Raw genomic sequence first — 18,389 nt, forward strand, 5'->3', positions numbered from 1 at the left:
ACCATGGGCGTTCCCATGAAAATGCTGGGCATTGCCATGGAGATTGACGGCTGATGTGGGCACCAGATCACCAGATGTCAGCTGCTAGCCCAGTTCCTCCTGAATGTGCATGCATGCATAAGTGAACTGAGAGTCACTTTAGATATGCGTGCATGAGTTTCCCCCAGCCTGCGAATAGATGTTTATGTAAAACATCCATTCACAGGCCGTGCAAATGTGCAGAACATGTGAATGGGGGGAGGGCTGCCATTTGCAGGGCAGGTTCTGATGTAACAGTGGGAAATAGAAGGGTGACTACAGGGAGCATGGGCACTTTAAATTTAAATGTGTGTGGCCAACTCCTCCCCTTCTACTTCCCCTCCTATGCAGCCCTAAGGATTGTGCCCGAAGGGAGCTGGAAGAAAGAAACACACTTCCAAGAGGAGGTTAAAATAACACACATTACAATCAAACAATTATATATTGAAAAGTGAAAATATCAGTGAGAAAAAACACTGAGTAACATACACCACACAGGAACAGACCAGAAAGTTCCAACAAACATGACCGGAACCTTAACCTGGCAGGAAGAAACTTCAAAAATTTCAGGTCATGCTTATTACTGAGTAAAGAACAGTGCCGAGGCGGGTGTCCAGTGACACCTGTGGACTCAGAGAAAATCCCTGTTTTCTCCTTCATCCTTTAGGTGTCACTGGAGTAACAGTGGGGACGTCCCAGAGCTCCCAACATGGGTGGGACAGCGCTGAGACCCCCATAACACCGAGAAATTGAGAATTTAAAGCCGCAAAGGCATCAAATCGGTAGAACCGGACAAACGTCTGATAACCCGAGCAAGTGGCAGCTCGACGGAGCTGTTGAATAAAGACCCCATGGGTAGTCACCCAAGAGGGTCCCACAGAGCGCGTAGAATGCACTGTAATGGAAACCAGAGGAGGTTGAGCATCCGTGACGTAGGCCTATTGGATGGTAAGACGAGTCCCCTGAGACAGCATCTGCTATCTGGGGTTGATACACCTTCATTCATGAGAAAATCTACATAAAGAAATTTGAAGGTCTGATGAAAAAGAAACCTTGATGTGCTTGACATAGCTATTATAACTGTAAGTTAGGTACGCCTACTTTCCCATCATTTTCACTGAGGGCTGGTGGATGGTGAACTATATAGGATATTCCACTCCCACTTTTTATGCTATAAAGATACCTTTATGCATGTGACATTCCGCACTTTGGTGTGAGTATGGTACGTGGATACAAACCCAGCCATCTCTAAAGGATAGACATAAGGAAGATCTCAACATAGACAGACTTTATTTTTTGTGAGTGCTTTCCTTACTGTGTAAAAAAAAGTTTGTTGTATTGTCGGTTTAAAGAAGTGTTTATTGGGTATATACTGTTTACCCAGTTAGGATTGCAGCTCCTTAAGTGTGCAGTATTTATCCTAAATCCCTTGTTTTTCAGTATTTAGACCAAAATGCTGGTTCATTACTGTGGAAATTTTGTATCTGAGTACCTATTCTACTTGCAAATATGACTTTATCTCATTTCATACAGGAGTAATCTACTGAGTGGCCCCTTAAATGTACATGATGTGAACATTTTGTTTCTAAATGTACAAATCTATCCATTCATTCTGTGTTTTTATTCTTTCTATTTTTTTCTTAGCAACTAATGGGCATATGTATCAAACCTTGGGGAGACAGTACAGAAAGTACTGACCAATCTGCTCCTGTAATTTTTTGAACCATAAACTGTAAATTGGTAATTAGAAGGTTATTGGTTGATACTTTATCTCTCTCTCTATTTTATCATTGTCCAAGGTTTGAAACATAACCCTACTTAGTAAATATTATTGTGGAAATTTAAATTCTTCTTGAGTAATCAATGTCTGTGCTGTATCTCATAATGACTGTGCTGTTATATAAGTTTAACATTCTATGTGCATTTTAATATGCAGAGGTGTATAAAAGGTAAGATTAACTTTTTATACACATTGGCAGGACAAAAAGGTTTTAGAAATCCATCAGTGTATCATTGAGACTTATTCTTCTCAATTAAAACCAGACTAGCAGAGATTCCTGCTGCTCTCATGAATGAAGAAGATGTAGCCCTAGGCAGCTTCACAGCTGGTCCTATTTTTACTGTCCTCTGAACAGCAGGTAGAATTTGTAGAGAAAGTTGTTGTTTGGGTCTATGGTGTAACACTGCTGGGCTGCACTGATGGCAATCTTTGATTAACCTTAGAAGTGACATTAAATACATATTGCATCTTTCGTTATAATATCTTGAAATTTTATTCTTTCATGTTAATGAGGGTATTCAAGGGCAGACACATCCTTAATCTTTAAAAAAAAATACACTTTTTCATTATACTGCTTCCTAGTACATATTTATACTGTTGGAAACCTGAATATAGATGTTCCAAGGTCAGATTGACTAATAGACATTATTGTACGTTTTTAAAGTGAGAACAGTTTTATTGTACTGCTCAGTGTGTTACTGCATCATTGCAATGGTCATAAGAAAATGTAGCAAGACATTTTAATTATTTGGAGCTATAAAGCATAATGTAAATGTGTCACATATTTGAATTGAATTGGTCTGCAAGTTCTCATCTTTTTACTGAGGTGCTGTAACTGTTCAACATGTTCTTTAGCAATCTGTTGCACTAAAGCCCCGTACACACGGGGAGATAAATTGCTTAGCAATATTTTTTTAAGTGGGACCCTCACTCGAGTATAAGCCGAGGGGGTTTTTTCAGCATAAAAAATGTTCTGAAAAAGTAGGCTTATACTCGAGTATATATGGTATATATGTTAGTGGATAAAAGAAACGTTTTAAAAAGTATTTTGGTATCATGGCTATTTCAAGTTGCTTTTTTTAATAAAAAAAAAAATATGGTGGTACAACACTTTCCCCTAGACCTGTGTGCTTAAAGATTTATGCGATGAAAAGCCTTTAGGATGGATGCTATCAATACTCAGGGGTTCCCAAACTTTTTTGAATCACGGCACCCTAGAGCATCAAAATGTTTTCAAGGCACCCCTAGGTCAAATTTTTCTTATTGAGAAATTCAGGACAAAATATAAAAGTAAGTACATTGTGTTTATATGTCACAGTTATGTGGTGAGGGGCAGGATTTGCTCCTGTTTGTCCACATATGTTATGATTGGCAGCCACTAGCACTGCTTTTGCCTGTTACATTGCACATAACTAATATGAATTGGTCCTGGTCCACCAACCCAAGGCACCCCTGTAAGTGTCCTGAGGCACCCCAGGGTGCCTAGGCACACAGTTTGGGAACCACTGCTCTAGCTCAATATTCCATTTCCACAATTGTTGTGCAGGCCCTTGAGAACTAAACCTTGCATATGTATTACGACTGTATTTCTAGTCTCCTTTGATAATATTATTTTGTGTTGAACTGCGTGAAAAAAAAGAAACGTTGGTTAAATAGTACAAACATTTTGCTAGAACTATTTAAATATTTAATTCTCTTTATGATTTTAGGCTTTGATCTAATAAAATGCGAAGATCCAGGAATACCAAACTATGGTTACAAGATTCGCGATGAAGGTCATTTTGCTGATACAACTATTATGTACAGTTGCAATCCTGGATATACAATGCATGGAAGTAGCATACTGAGCTGTCTAAGTGGAGATCGTAGAGTGTGGAATAAACCGCTCCCAACATGCACTGGTAATGTAAAATAGATATACTGTATACCAAATGTGCTATATGTTATTACATTATTTTACATATATGCATCAATTTAAAAACAATATATGACACCTTCACACTTTCTAAATGGGTTATGATCTCCATTCAGTATTTAGCACACAGAAGCATAGCTTACCGCTGTTCAAACAATATCACTTAGACCAGGCATGGCCAAACTATGGCCCTACAGCTGTTGTGAAACTACAAGTCCCATCAAGCCTTGCCACAGTTTTCCTAGTAGGGAATGCTAAAACTATGGCAAGGCATGCTGGGATGTGTAGTTTCACAACAGCTGGAGGCAGGGAGCTAGGGATGGGTTAGTCCAAACAACAAGATTGAAATAATGTGAAAATTGTTGGTTAATTCTGCAACATTTTATTTGTTTCTAAGTGCGTCACTTTTACACGCAAATGGAACTTAAATGGACCTTTGATGCTGAAAATAAAGGTATATTTGCTTCCATTTCTCCTAGGAGTGAGTATAGATACTCAATTGTCACATAAGCAGCATTTTGTAGTATAAATGAATCTTTTAAAACTAATAAAGATGGGCAAATCATAGAAATCAATTTCAATTATTAGAATACAACTTTCAGATGTATAGATCCATGCATTTTGCTACTGGACAAATATATATTTTTTTGCATCTTTTTAAATCAAAAACATTGATTAATTTGTTTAAAATGTATATTTATTTTTAACACTGTTTTCTGCGTAGCTGAATGCGGAGGTCAAATTTATGCTGTAGCATCAGGACGCATTCTGTCTCCAGGTTACCCAGCACCATATGAAAATAATGTACATTGTACTTGGATTCTTGAAGCAGATCCTGGGAAAACCATTAGGTAACCTATACGAAATTGTATTAGTGAGTAAATGGGTACTTGTTTCCTATCTGGGCGCCCGTCGTGGTGATCGCGGGTACATTTATGTCTGGCCGCGACGCGACCGACGCGATGCCCACGATTTCCCATTGAAAATCGCGTCGGTCGCGTCGCGGCCGGCCATAAATGTACCCGCGATGCCCACGACGCGATGCACCCGATTTCCCATAGGAATCAATGTTAAATGGCCCGACCGACGCGATTTTACTGTTAAATGCCTCAATGGACCCGATGTGGCCATAGGAATCAATGTTAAATGGGCTACAGAGCCCAAATAGGCACAATTAACCCTTAAATGTCCCCCCAAAAGTAGTTGACGCCACCCCGCCATCAACGTGAACCCGAAGCGTGGCCACGCGGACACCTGTGAAGTCCGCGAAGGGACGCGTTTACCTGTGAAGGTATCCGCGGCCCCTCGCGGGGCTCGCTGCGCTCGCCACGCTTCGGGCTCGGTGGCTCGCTGCGCTCGCCACACTATTCTATTCTCACTCCACGCCCTAGTGGATAGTAGGGCATGAAAAGGTCGGAGGACGCGTACCGCCCCCCTCGCGGGCTCGCTGCGCTCGCCACGCTTCGGGTTCACGTTGATGGCGGGGTGGCATCAACTACTTTTGGGGGGACATTTTTATGTTCAGGGGTGTTTTTGCCCCATTTCCCATTGTTCCCTATGATAATTTGGGGAAATTGATCCATTTAACATTGTTTCCTATGGTAAATCGCGGTCATCGCGGGTAAATTGAGGCATTTAACATTGTTCTCTATGGGAAAATCGCGGGCATCGCGTCTGGCACATCGCACCCGATTTTTTATCGGCCGCGATGCCCGCGATGGCCCCGATTTTACCCCCGATGCCCGCGATTAAAATCGTGGGCGCCCAGATAGGAAACAAGTACCAGTAAATGTACTGTATATTGAAAATGTATTTTAAGGAATATGCTGTAATATAAAAAAGATTAGAACACATTATGGAAATCACTCACATTGTATGGATTTTGCAATTATGCATGTTTTTACATTTTCCATGTTAAACGGCTGTACAATAAAAGGTTTTGTCCAAAGCATGGAGAAACACAATCAAACAATAGCCCAGTTCCCTATTCAGTCCAAACTACTCAACCCAATTCTTAAAAAAAAAAAAAAGTTTACATTGTATGTTAACGTGACCAATCTTTCAATAATCTTTATTTGCATACCAAAAACAATCACAAAAAAGGATCACAAATACAATCACATGCATTTCAGTTGTTTAGTTAAATTAAATTCACGTTGTTTGCGTTAGAGGGGCTCATTTTATTTCAAACATCTTATTAGCTTTGCTGACAATTTTACTTGTGCTATTTCTACTTATTGAAGACTTTCTCTATAGCATGGGAACACCTTTTAAATTATTGCTTTTTAGTAATTATTCTGTCAGTGTTGAAGTTACACACACATAATATATGAGACTTCCTTTTGTTTTCTTTTAATTGACCACCTTAACAATGATTTACTTAAATTATCTGAATTAAATACATTAGAAAAAAACTATTTTTCTGACTTGTGTTGTTGTTTTCTTTTTTCCACTTGAATATTATATTTCAAGCGACAGAACAATGAATATTTTATATTTAGAGCTAAACATTATATATACTGTCTGTTCTTTTTTGCAGTCTTCACTTTATTGTTTTTGACACTGAGGTCTCACATGATATCCTTAAGGTATGGGATGGACCTGTAGACAGCAATGTTCTCCTAAAAGAGTGGAGTGGTTCGTCTCTCCCTGAGGACATTCACAGCACATTCAACTCTTTGACATTACAATTTGATAGTGATTTTTTCATCAGCAAGTCTGGATTCTCCATACAGTTTTCAAGTGGGTATAACAGACATTATAAATTTAACATGATATGGTGTCTGCATTGCATGGAAATATCCCTGTGTGTATACTTATCCTTGAGTGTTTTCATCTACGGGAAGCACACAAATGCATATAGATTTTCAAATGAACTGTTCTAAACAACATTCTTCCAAGGACTATCTTTTCATTCATTTAATATGCAATGTTGTTAATAAATATTCATAGTAACTGTCAAAAGCTAGCCTTTTATGGAACCGTAGTTGAGCTTCAAACTTTTTTCCTTTACTTTTCTGTTTTCAATGATGTCATATTTGCAGTGGCTTTATATATAGACTATTAAGGGATCATTGTCATTTCAATTCAGCACAGCATGTTGAAAATGAAGATACAAACTAATTTGAGCAATTATATTAATTGTAATCAAGTAACATATTTTTCATTACAACTTAATTACTATTTAATTAGAGACTGAGCCTAGGTTAAAAAAAAAAGTACCCTTCTTGTTTGTGGATCACAGTATATTCAAATATTTTTTGGTGGTGGTGTCAACTGACAAATGTATAACAAATTAAATTCTCAGTTTTAAGTGTATATCACTACATAAAGCTATAGTGGCAGGAGTCAATTGCAGGCAAGTAGGAAATATCATTGAGCACTCTTGAGTTTGTTATGTCATCTTCAAAGAGCAGCAAGAACTCAGAATGGTAGAATTCAAGGTTTATTATGGTTTACTGCAGTCTAGAATATTGCTACTGACATGACAGAATTATAAAACATCCTACTGTGCTGCCATCCCAGTTTGAAAGTTAGTATTAAATTATAGATCATTTTGCAGTTTTATTTTAAAATCAGCCAATCAAATTTTCACTTTCTTTCCAACTAACCCTCTACTGCACATGGTAAAATATTTATTACCTAGGTTTTATGTTTGCCACACACAAGTTCAAATATTTGACTGCTGTAATTAATGACATTAAAATGTATGAACTGTGTAGCTATCTACTTTATTTAGGAAAAATATTATTAATAGAAGTACTGCATTTTGTCTCCAACAGGTTGCTTGCTTATTTTGTTGTCTTCCTAATACCCAAATAATTCTCGCTCACATTGATCCTACATAAATCAATCAAACTTTGAGATGTGTATTATAGGATGGGATTGAAATTGGATCCCTACTTTGGAGGTTTATAAAATAGTTTCATTTTGTTTGCAGATTAATTTAATAGAAACATAGAAACATAGGGCCTTATTCTGATCTGAGCTCAGTAAAAATTTGTTCTTAAAATGGGCAAAACCATGTGCACTACAGGTGGGGCAGATGTAACATGTATAGAGAGAGTTAGGTTTGTGTGAGTTATTTTGTTTTTGTGCAGGGTAAATACTGGCTGCATTACTTTTACACTGCAATTTAGGTTTCAGTTTCAGCACACCCCACCCAAATTTAATTCTCTTTGCACAGGTTACATCTGCTCCACCTGCAGTGCACATGGTTTTGCCCATTTAAAGAACAAATTTGTACTGAGCTCAGATCAGAATAAGGCCCATAGAAGCATAGAATTTGACGGCAGATAAGAACCACTTGGCCCATCTAGTCTGCCCCTTTTTTAAACATGTTACCTCAAACCATATTTGATCCTTATTTTTTGTAAGGATATCAATATGCCTATCCCAAGCATGTTTAAATTGTACTACTGTATTTGCCTCTAACACCTCTGATGGGAGGCTATTCCACTTATCTACTACTCTTTCTGTGAAGTAATTCTTCCTCAAATTTCCCCTGAATCTTCCTCCCTCTAGTTTCAGTGCATGTCCTCGTGTTCTGCTGCTCCTCTTCCTGTGAAGAATGTCTCCCACCTGTACCTTGTTAAAACCCTTGATATTTTTGAAAGTTTCTATCATGTCCCCCCTTTCCCTTCTCTGCTCTAAAGTATACATATTAAGATCTTTTAGTCTTTCCTGGTACGTTTTGTGATGTAGGCCATGCACCATTTTAGTTGCCCTTCTTTGTACAGTCTCTAATGTATTTATATCCTTCTGGAGATATGGCCTTATTTATGTTATACTTACAATGTTTTCTAAAGTGACTTGGACAAACCAATGGCGCATTGACGTGGAGCCCTCAAATGTAGTAGACACCAACAGACTTATTCTAGAGAAAGAAGCATGTTATGTTAAACCCCTGTGATCTGAGAGTACAGTATGATTAGAGTGCCTGGGAGTATGATAAGAGTGTTTGCTCCTATGCAGCAGATAAAGATTTGTTATGAGATAGAGAAGTAGATCAATTTAGTGTAATAATTTAGCCAATGGTGGTTCTCATGTGCAGGTCATTTATCCACTAAAAAAAGGATTTTAGTGAGTCCAAAAGGAGTGGAATTTATTTAAAATATTTAATACATTTATAAACTATTTTATGTGCAGAGTTTGTAAACCTCTAGGTACTCCGTTTCCTTCCACAATCCAAAAATGTACTGGTAGGTTAATTGGCACCACACAAATATTAACCCTAGTGTGAATGTGTGTGCGTGTGCATGTAGTAAGCAATATAAATTGTAAGCTCCACTGGGGCATGGACTGATGCAAATGGACAAATATTTTCTGCAAAGCGCTGCAGCTTATGTGTACACTATAACTGGTAATAAAAATTAGAGTAAATAAAATATGTTTACATGTAATCATATACTTAAACAAAAATATACACAACATAATGGTATAGAGAAAATAAGAATAAAGAATACAGAACTTAAATGTGAACCATGATAATTTCATTAATACAGTAATTGTCAGCTTGTAAAAAATCTAAATGAATTTGATAAATACAGTTGGTTGTCAAAACAATACACACAATGGATAAACTGTTGTTGGTCTCATAGCATAAAGACCATTCATGTTACTTGTGGGTAATTACAAAATATTGTGTTTTCATCAAAATATTGTGACCACAGACTTAGAAGAAATATTTACGATAGGCTGCCTCCACTAATCCAGACAGAAAGCAAATGTCATGTTTTAAAGTTTTCCTACATTAAAAACAGCAACACTTCATAATATTAGTTGGAATCAGGCTATAACTACAGTACACATTATGGCCAGTATGCAATGGCAGCCAACTTTAGTGGACAAGAACACGTCGCTCAAAGTCAGACCCCAGAATATTTGCATATAAAATGTCCTAATGCAGTGTTTTACAGCCAGTGTAACAAACAGTTGCATATAATGATAGAAGGCATTCCTATATTGTGTATGCAATTGTGACTGTATCTGCATATAAAATAATGTTACTTTGTTTGGCTGTGAAACACTATCAGAATTTTCTTATGCAGATACAGTCTCAAATTGCACATAGAATATAGCCATGCTGTATATAATTGTAATCAGCATACGCTGCTTGTGCGTCTGAATAGAAAAGCAATGTGCATACTATGCAATTAACGGATAAAAAACTAAAATCTTTACATGTTTAGAACCTGATCTATATATACAGATCAAAGTATATTTAAAATATTGAAGCTTGCAATTTTTTTACAAGTTTATTTGTTACAAATGTGCTGTAATTGTGTACTTATAACTCAACTCACCCAAACAAACCAGCTCTAGTTATGTCAGACTTTATAAAGCTATCTGATTTTCAAACTCCGCTACCATTACATCAACCAAGTTGCATGTTTAACATGGTGAAAACATCTGGATCTTTTTACAGGCAGCTCATTTTCAGAGTTGAAACTTCCAACTTTTAGTGAATATGAATGTTATTACATTGCCCAACTTTGTAAAATGTCTGACTTTGTGTATAAATCAGACATTTCATAAAATCGTACCAAAATTGGTTGCCATTACATCCTGGCCAATATATGCTATACTGTATTGACCAGTTGGGCAGAAGGCCATGGTTTTGCAGAACTGGTAGTGATATGCTGTTAGCTGGTAACATTCTAACATTTTAATAAGAAAAAAAAAGTAAGGAAGTATTTGAGTCTTTTAATGATGATATATTAAAAAATTAAACATTGATAAACAAATAAAAGACTAATAACATAGGTTTCAATTGCTGATGATTACATGACATATTTAGGTCTCTGCAAATGCAGTTCTTATTATTTTGAGGAGTGAATAAAATATTGTTTTTAGTTATTTGAACATTTTATATACCGGAAGAGTCTTGATATATTATTGAGTCATGTTACTTTGAGTGACGAAAATGGATTCTTTCTTGAAAGATAAAGGTTTAACTTTATACAATATTTACTTAGACTTATTAATATTATATTGTGCTCATACATCAGATTCAGATTAAGGGTTACTGCTTTCCCTTCTTAATTATTCATCAGAATGCAGAAGACGTGTTTTCTTTAAATTAGCAAAGTGGAGAGAGGGATTGTATAGAAACAGTAGATAGCCCCTTTAATTTAGTATAACTGCCTTGATGTTCCTTTATTTTGCTGCTCAAATTCACATTGCAATGCTATCGTTACAGTGCTGTCAGAGAGGATATATTCAAAGTTATTGATAGTCAGGGACCATTTGTATTAGTTAACAGGGAGTGAGAAAAAACCCAGGTGTGCCATAGCTATTTTTATTTATTATTTTTTTTTTTTGGGGGGGGGGGGGGTTGTTTCTTGCAACTGCAATCCTGTAAACATTAGAAATAGCTCTCTAATGCTTTCACATCACAAGCCCTGCTCTGACCCAGTATTTGAAAACATTTTCAAGATGGGTCTGTGCAAGCTAAACCCCTTTCACATAGCATGGTGGACCCGGTTTATTAATGGGTTATTACTGGGTTGATGCCTTTTACATTGAACCTGGCTAACCCATAGAAAACAGTGTAATGTCATTTGAAATGAACTTTCATGGCTCATATATTTGCATTATAGTTACAAATAAAACTATTTGTTAATGCTTATGTACTGTACCAATTACAAATGATTTTATATATTAGAGAATCCTCTACAGTGCCATAGATTTGCCTGGACATCAGTCGATGTTGCCATAACTGTATGCTCTGTAGTGTACTAATATGCCAGCATTGCTTCTCCACTGCTTCAAATGCTATTTCTCTTCATAAGGCAGGAAGACAGCCTACCGCCTATTGCCTTTAGCACAGTCATGTGTTCAAAATACTGGGTCTGAGTCTTTCACACTGCAAAAGGAATTGCTTTTGAACTGGGTAGGATCCTTCTTTTTAAATGGGTACAAATACCAGATTTTTTGACTATGGAGCTTTCACACTGCACCTAGAACCGGGTTGACATGCTTAAAAATTGGCAATATACAATACAGCTGCGTAAGAAGGAGTAGAACTTCCTGTGGTACTCCTGGCTGTCCACAGGAAAAATATTGGTACTTCTATAACCATGCTGGCTGCTACAACATTATCATATTTTCGCACAGCTGCTGCATATACATCTGCAAAAAACATTGGTGTTCTATTATGCAAGGAATATGACCATTTTTTTGTAGCCGGAATCCACGTCACCTGAGTTATCTGAGAAATATAGCATTTTTCAGAATTTTACTCCATCACTCTTGCATTTTAGGAAATAAACAGTAAGTGAATGAATGGATGAATACATATAACTTTCACAAGCCAGTTGTTTTAATAAACATTTGTATTTTTAGGGAATTCAAAATTGATACACTATTTTATGACTTAGTTGCTGCACCATGGGTAGCACAGCTGCTGCATCTTGCAAGAGGTGTATTGTGTAAATAGATGCCCATGTAAACACACACACTGGGGTTCACTTTCATAAAGTGCAAAATAAACTACAAGTATTTTTTGAATTGTGGAAGGAACGCTAAGCAAGTATGGGGGTTTTATTATATTTACTGTTTTATTCTATAAATCACAAGGTAAAAAAACAGCAGGTTTAAAACAGAGGATTCTCACCCTATATTATTGTCCACAACAAAGGTAGATGATAAAATATATCAAGGGCTTTAAAAAGGTACAGGTGGGGGACATTCTTCACAGGAAGAGGAGCAGCAGAACAAGAAGACATGCACTGAAACTATAGGGAGGAAGATTTAGGGTAAATTTGAGGAAGAATTACTTCACAGAAAGACTAGTAGATAAGTGGAATGGCCTCCCATCAGAGGTGGTAGAGGAAAATACAGTAGTACAATTTAAACATGTTTGCGACAGGCATATTGATATCCTTACAAAAAATAAGGATCAAATATGGTTTGAGGTAACATGTTTAAAAAAGGGGCAGACAAGATGGGCCAAGTGGTTGTTATCTGCTGTCAAATTCTATGCTTCTATGTTTGATGTAAATCACAACAGGCGTCCCTGCAGTGCTGATATAGAGATGGGTTCCCTGGTTTTCCTCCTGTAATGGTAGCCTAAGGTAATGGTAGCCTAAAGGTGGCCATACATCTACAGATCGATTTTCAGATTGGGCTGGTTGCAACAAAATCCTGGTAATGGATGAGCGCAAATGACAGTAGACCATTTGCTTTGAATTGCTGGATAACTGTCATTCAGATATTACCAGGTTTTTCTTCCAACCAGCCTAATCTTATAATCGATCTGTAGATGTATGGCCACCTTAAGTCTACCATTACAAGAGGAAAACCAGGGAACCCATCTCTATATCAGAACTGCCTGTTGGGATTACTTCAAGCTTTTATTGTCTACCTTTGTTGTGGACAATAATATAGGGTGAGAGTCCTCTGTTTTAAGCCTGCCTTTTTTTACCTTGTGATTTGTATAGTAAAACAGTATTATACTATGTGATGCCTTCTATCCTATGTATCCCAATGTAATGATCTGAATTAGGAGAGGAGGAAGAGTTGAATGCTATCTGGTAAAGTGAATGTCCCTCACTGAGCTCAGTTGTCTAACCATTGTTGTAGACCTTTTATTCTGGTAGGAATCTCGAAACTATTATAATCATTGGCTATACTTGTGTACCTAGCAATATTACACCATTGCATCTCTTTTTTTATTTCTCTTTGAGTGTTATCCTGAGAAAAATTGTTGACACAAAAAGAAGGGAAGCGCAAAGGGACCTCCTGATCTATGTATTTGGAACTCTTCATTGAAATCCATGTGTATTTGGTTGACTTTTTAGAAAGTCGAAAATGACAGGCTTCAATGCTGTTGGAAACAGCCACATAGAATAGATGTGTGCCGATATTTCTGACTGTCGGAAATATTGATGAAATGTTGAAATCCCCTCCATTATGTACAATGTTTAATTACATTTACAACAGTTGAGGTAATGCAGCCAGTTTGCAATTTTTACACCACGTCTCTTATAGCACAGTGGAATAATATATTATTCTTGTACTGTAAGTATTGCTAGATATTGGTCATTGATTGATTTTCAATAAAAATTGCTTTAATGTATCTACTTGAAAACTCAGTACAATTATTTATAAAAAGTTTTGCAACAGATCCAAAAGTAAGCAACATCAATTAGCAAGAAATGCAGCTGTAGTACTGTATTTTGGTATGATTTGCATAAAAAGTAAATGTCTTTTTACCACATACATTCTAAGGTAAGCCAATATGACTGTCAGAAAGAAGAATAGGAGAAGTATAGAAGCTAGGATGACAGCTTAAAATGAAACAAATTACAGTTCTATTGGAATGCACTTCTGACCTAGTGTTTTCAAGAAGTGCAGTATTTTCTTGACAGGCACTGGCAGATGTGTTTAAAATAATACAGATAAACTTTGACATGGGTGAAAGGCTATATATGGGATTTATCCAAGGAGAATCTGGAGAGTTGACTGACTTTCACTTAGTTTTATGTGTGCTTGAGATAATGACATCATAAATATTAGAATTAACAGATTCCAATTGAATTTATTCACCTGGTGACAAATTTACATTAAAAAAAAAAAAAAAACATTTTAAAAGGTGTTAATCACTTAAGTAAATCTTAACACTTTCAGGTCCAATGTCTAGTCAAGCTCAACAGCCCTAGCACTTGTAGCAGATCCAATGATGAGACACTTTAAAATAAAAACATTAACATCGTCCAACATTCAATGTAGACCCTTTTTCAATAAAAAAAATAAAATAAATGTAAATATATTTTTATTATGCATTAACACGTTATTATAAAAGACAATACATTTACGCATAAACATTACACATTCACATTTAGCTTTCTCATTAAAAAAAGAAGAAAAAGTACCATCAAAGCACAGTCGTAGTGTATGATCATAGTTACCAATACGCGCTCATAGTATGTCCCTCTAACTCTGTAGAGAGGACCTTGCTGACAAATTACATATTCAGAATAAACATTATAATATACCTGAGGACTGGACATGGCGAGATAACTTTCCCCCAAAAAAACTCTACTTTACTTCCATTCTATAGGGGAAAAGCAGCTCTTGATTTGTCCCTGTAATTGCAGGGAGAGGGTTAGTATAAAATCTCCCCAGTTCTCAAAGAATATATCCTGATCCTTATTTTTTTGAACGGAAGCTTCTACCCAATCCATTAAGAATATATTATATCTTTTTTCCAAAAACAGTTTCATAGATGGAGGCTGGGGCTGGATCCACATCTGCAGAATGGTTTTCTTTGCTGCAGCAAATATAGCCATCATAGCTTTGTCATTGGCCCTTCTGTTCCAAATTGAAAAAAAAAAATTAAACATTTAAACCAGAATGTTTGATTTGCAAAAAAGACTGCAAAGGGTTATTGATTTGTTTAGTAGAATGTATTCCTAAAACTTAGTAAAATAATTATCATAGTAACATAGTAGTTGAGGTTGAAAAAAGACATATGTTCATCAAGACCAAGCTTGCACACTCCAGATCCTATTTAAGTGTATGGCAAAAGAGGATCATGCAATTGCACACCTGTGACTATGCTATCCTTGCTGTGATGCATAAGCATCTCAGCAAGGTTATGAAAGGACAAGTCTGTAAATTGTGTATGTCATCCTTAGGTTAAGTTATGTGACGTGAGACAGAATTCCTTTCTTTTTGTCAGCATATTTTATTATTGGAAGCCACAGCACTGTTTATGAAAATATATTGACCATAATTAATTTAAATTGGTCCTGGACCACATATCTAGGACACCCTTGCCAAACACCCCAGCGTGCCATGTCACCCAGATTGGGAACCATTGGCATAAACAGTTTAAAAAATAATATGGAAGAATGGGAAAATGTTAATAGAAAAATTGTACTTTTACTTCTATTGGGGGTATACAATGTTACTTCTGGCTATTGAAACATTTACAAAGGTTGGAAACAGCCACATTGAATCGATTATATGTGGGCTGTCATAAATATCAGCACACATATAATACCCCCCTTTGTGGCAAAAAAACAAACTTTTAAAGTCACTAATAGATTCATGATTTGCTAATATGACTAAATATTGTGAAGTTTTCTGAAAAGTATTTTGACAATTGTAAATCTGATCATTTCCTACAGCCTCAGTTGCTTCGACATGCAATGATCCTGGAATTCCTCAAAATGGTTCCAGATATGGAGACAGCAGGGAACCTGGAGATACAATAAATTTTCAGTGTGACCCTGGGTATCAACTACAAGGACAAGCTAAAAGTACATGTGTGCAGCTAAATAATAGATTTTTTTGGCAGCCAGACCCACCAGCTTGTATAGGTACAGTGTATTATTTGCTATATAATCCTTTTTTATTTCTAAATACTAAATAGATGTAGAAAATATCTGTAAAATGTTAAGCTAACCGAAAGTTAATGCTTACAGTAAGATCATTGTAAGTCGAGTCGCCCATATCTGAAATATCCAAAAGCCAAAATTATTTTTAACACAACTGAGATAGTGACACCTTAACTTTCTGATAGTTTAATGTATATAAACTTTGTTTCTTGCACAAAATTATTTAAAATATTTTATCCTCAGGCAGTATGTTTAAAGAGTGTATGAAACCTTAATGAATTTTGTATATAAAGTATACACAACCGCTGTTTTTCATGCACACGATTATTAAAAATACTGTATAAAATTACATTTAGGCTTTGTGAACAAGGTTTATATGAAGCATACATGCATTGGTACTTACACTTTGATCCCATCCCTAAGATATCTCATTATGATATGCCAATATTCCAAAATACAGAAAATAATGATCTGAAATACAAAATACTTCTGATCTAATAATTTTCAAAATAGACATAAGGCTAGAAAACACGTGATAACCTTATCTAGACTTCTTATAACAAGATGTTTATTTTTTTCCATTTGCTTGCAATACAACTCACAGCAGCTGTTTCATAGCTACAGATGGAGCGGGGCTTGCCTTTGCAGGGGATGGCAACGCCAGCCGCCATCCCCCTACACCCACCATCTGTATCTGCGAAAGGGGACACGCAAGCGAGATGCGCGCGCGTCCCCTTTCGCATGGTTCCCCCGGGTCCCCGCTGGCTTGTCGGCGGTCAACCGGGGTCCCCACCCCCTCCCCGCACCCCCCCCTAACCCTGTCCATCTCCCTGAAGCGGAGGCAGACAGGGTCCCGTCGCCCCGCCGCACGGATACTGAGACGCGCGTGAGACGCACGCGTGTCTCAGTCAGATGGATCGCCAGCGGTGACAGTCCGGCGATTCGCCAGCAAGAGGGAGCCCGGTTTCATCTGTATGTCTGTCTAGAATGATAGTTAAAGAAGGACACATGTATTTTCCCTCAAAAAGAGCAGTGGCCCAATGCATTAGCCTTCGAGTTCAGAGGCCGTACTTGATGCTAGTCAAACTTGGAGGTATTTTTAAATGGACAATTATTTTTAAGGCATGGGCCTTGTAAATGATTGCCCCTATAAAAAACCTCCCAGCTCGGCCAGCATCCCACACAGCCGCAGAACTCGCAAGCTATTTCATTGGCTTCAAATCTTTATACCGTCACAATGATCTATTTAGGACAATGGTTTTTACATTATAGTATGACAATTGTTAAGATGTGCATACTTTGTTTTAAACAGTTTAATTGTTTTTGTTATGGAAATTGTACTGTACTTAAATGAACTTGTAACTGATTTTTCCTCTCTTTTTGTTATGAAAGCTGTATGCGGTGGAAACTTGACAGGCCCCGCGGGGGTTATTTTATCACCAAATTACCCTCAGCCATATCCTCCTGGAAAAGAGTGTGACTGGAGAATAAAAGTAAATCCAGACTTTGTCATTGCCTTGATATTCAAAAGGTACACATTACATATAAAAAAACAATAATGTAAAAGGTTTTAAAATGTCAAATCTAAAAATTTGCCATACTCACTAGGTTCCTAATTACACATTCTAACTAAGACTGAGAACCAGGGCCGGCACCACCACTAGGCAGCCTTAGGCATTTGCCTAGGGCGCCGGCCACTGGAGGGCAGAAAAAAGGAGCAGGAGGACCCATCCCCCCCATGGAGGTTAGCAACTCTACCGAACACCCAACCTGCGATGCGGTGGGGCCTGCCCAGCATCACCCGGCACCATCTCCCCATTTAGCGATGCAGCAGTGGCCGCATCAAACCCCCCTGATGGAGCAGATGTACACCGGGCCTAGACGGAGGTGACCACGCTGATCCCCCCCCTCTCCCCTCCCCTCCCTGCAATGCCCGGGCTGCACATCACCTCACCCGGCACCGTCCGTCCCCTCCCCGCTTGGAGCGACGGCCGCACCCCCTCCTCACGGAGCGACACCCCCCCGCACGAAGCGATGGCGAGTGCCGGGGCGGGTGAGCGCCGGGGCGTCCCCCCCGCCTGGGGCGCTCCGGTGCCATGCACCGGCCCTGCCGAGAACCAATGACCAGTATCTAAAACATATATGCAGACTCACATATGGAATAACACACATTTCTGACTGTTCAACCAATACTAAGGTGACAAATATAAACACTGTGTGAACCAATAAAAACACTGTGAGAAACCACAACATTTATTTAAAACAGCAAGATTAATGTCTGAATATATTGTTTAGCTTCCTATGCCACAATGCAGATGGGTATTATCCA

General features: G+C 37.7%; 1 protein-coding gene across 2 annotated transcripts in view; it reads left to right on the top strand.

Annotated features, from left to right (window-relative positions):
* Positions 1–18,389, top strand: part of CSMD1 (CUB and Sushi multiple domains 1) — a 1,658,539-nt gene that overhangs the window by 1,307,150 nt on the left and 333,000 nt on the right. For both annotated transcript variants that reach the window (XM_083177358.1, XM_083177357.1), the window contains exons 24-28: positions 3,508–3,699; positions 4,438–4,564; positions 6,253–6,455; positions 15,851–16,042; positions 17,453–17,591. In XM_083177358.1, coding sequence (XP_083033484.1) covers positions 3,508–3,699; positions 4,438–4,564; positions 6,253–6,455; positions 15,851–16,042; positions 17,453–17,591 — 853 coding nt within the window. The remainder of the gene's footprint in view (positions 1–3,507; positions 3,700–4,437; positions 4,565–6,252; positions 6,456–15,850; positions 16,043–17,452; positions 17,592–18,389) is intronic.

This window comes from Crinia signifera, chromosome 3 (genome assembly GCF_055691185.1).
Source record: "Crinia signifera chromosome 3, ASM5569118v1, whole genome shotgun sequence".
NCBI classification, from domain to species: domain Eukaryota; kingdom Metazoa; phylum Chordata; class Amphibia; order Anura; family Myobatrachidae; genus Crinia; species Crinia signifera.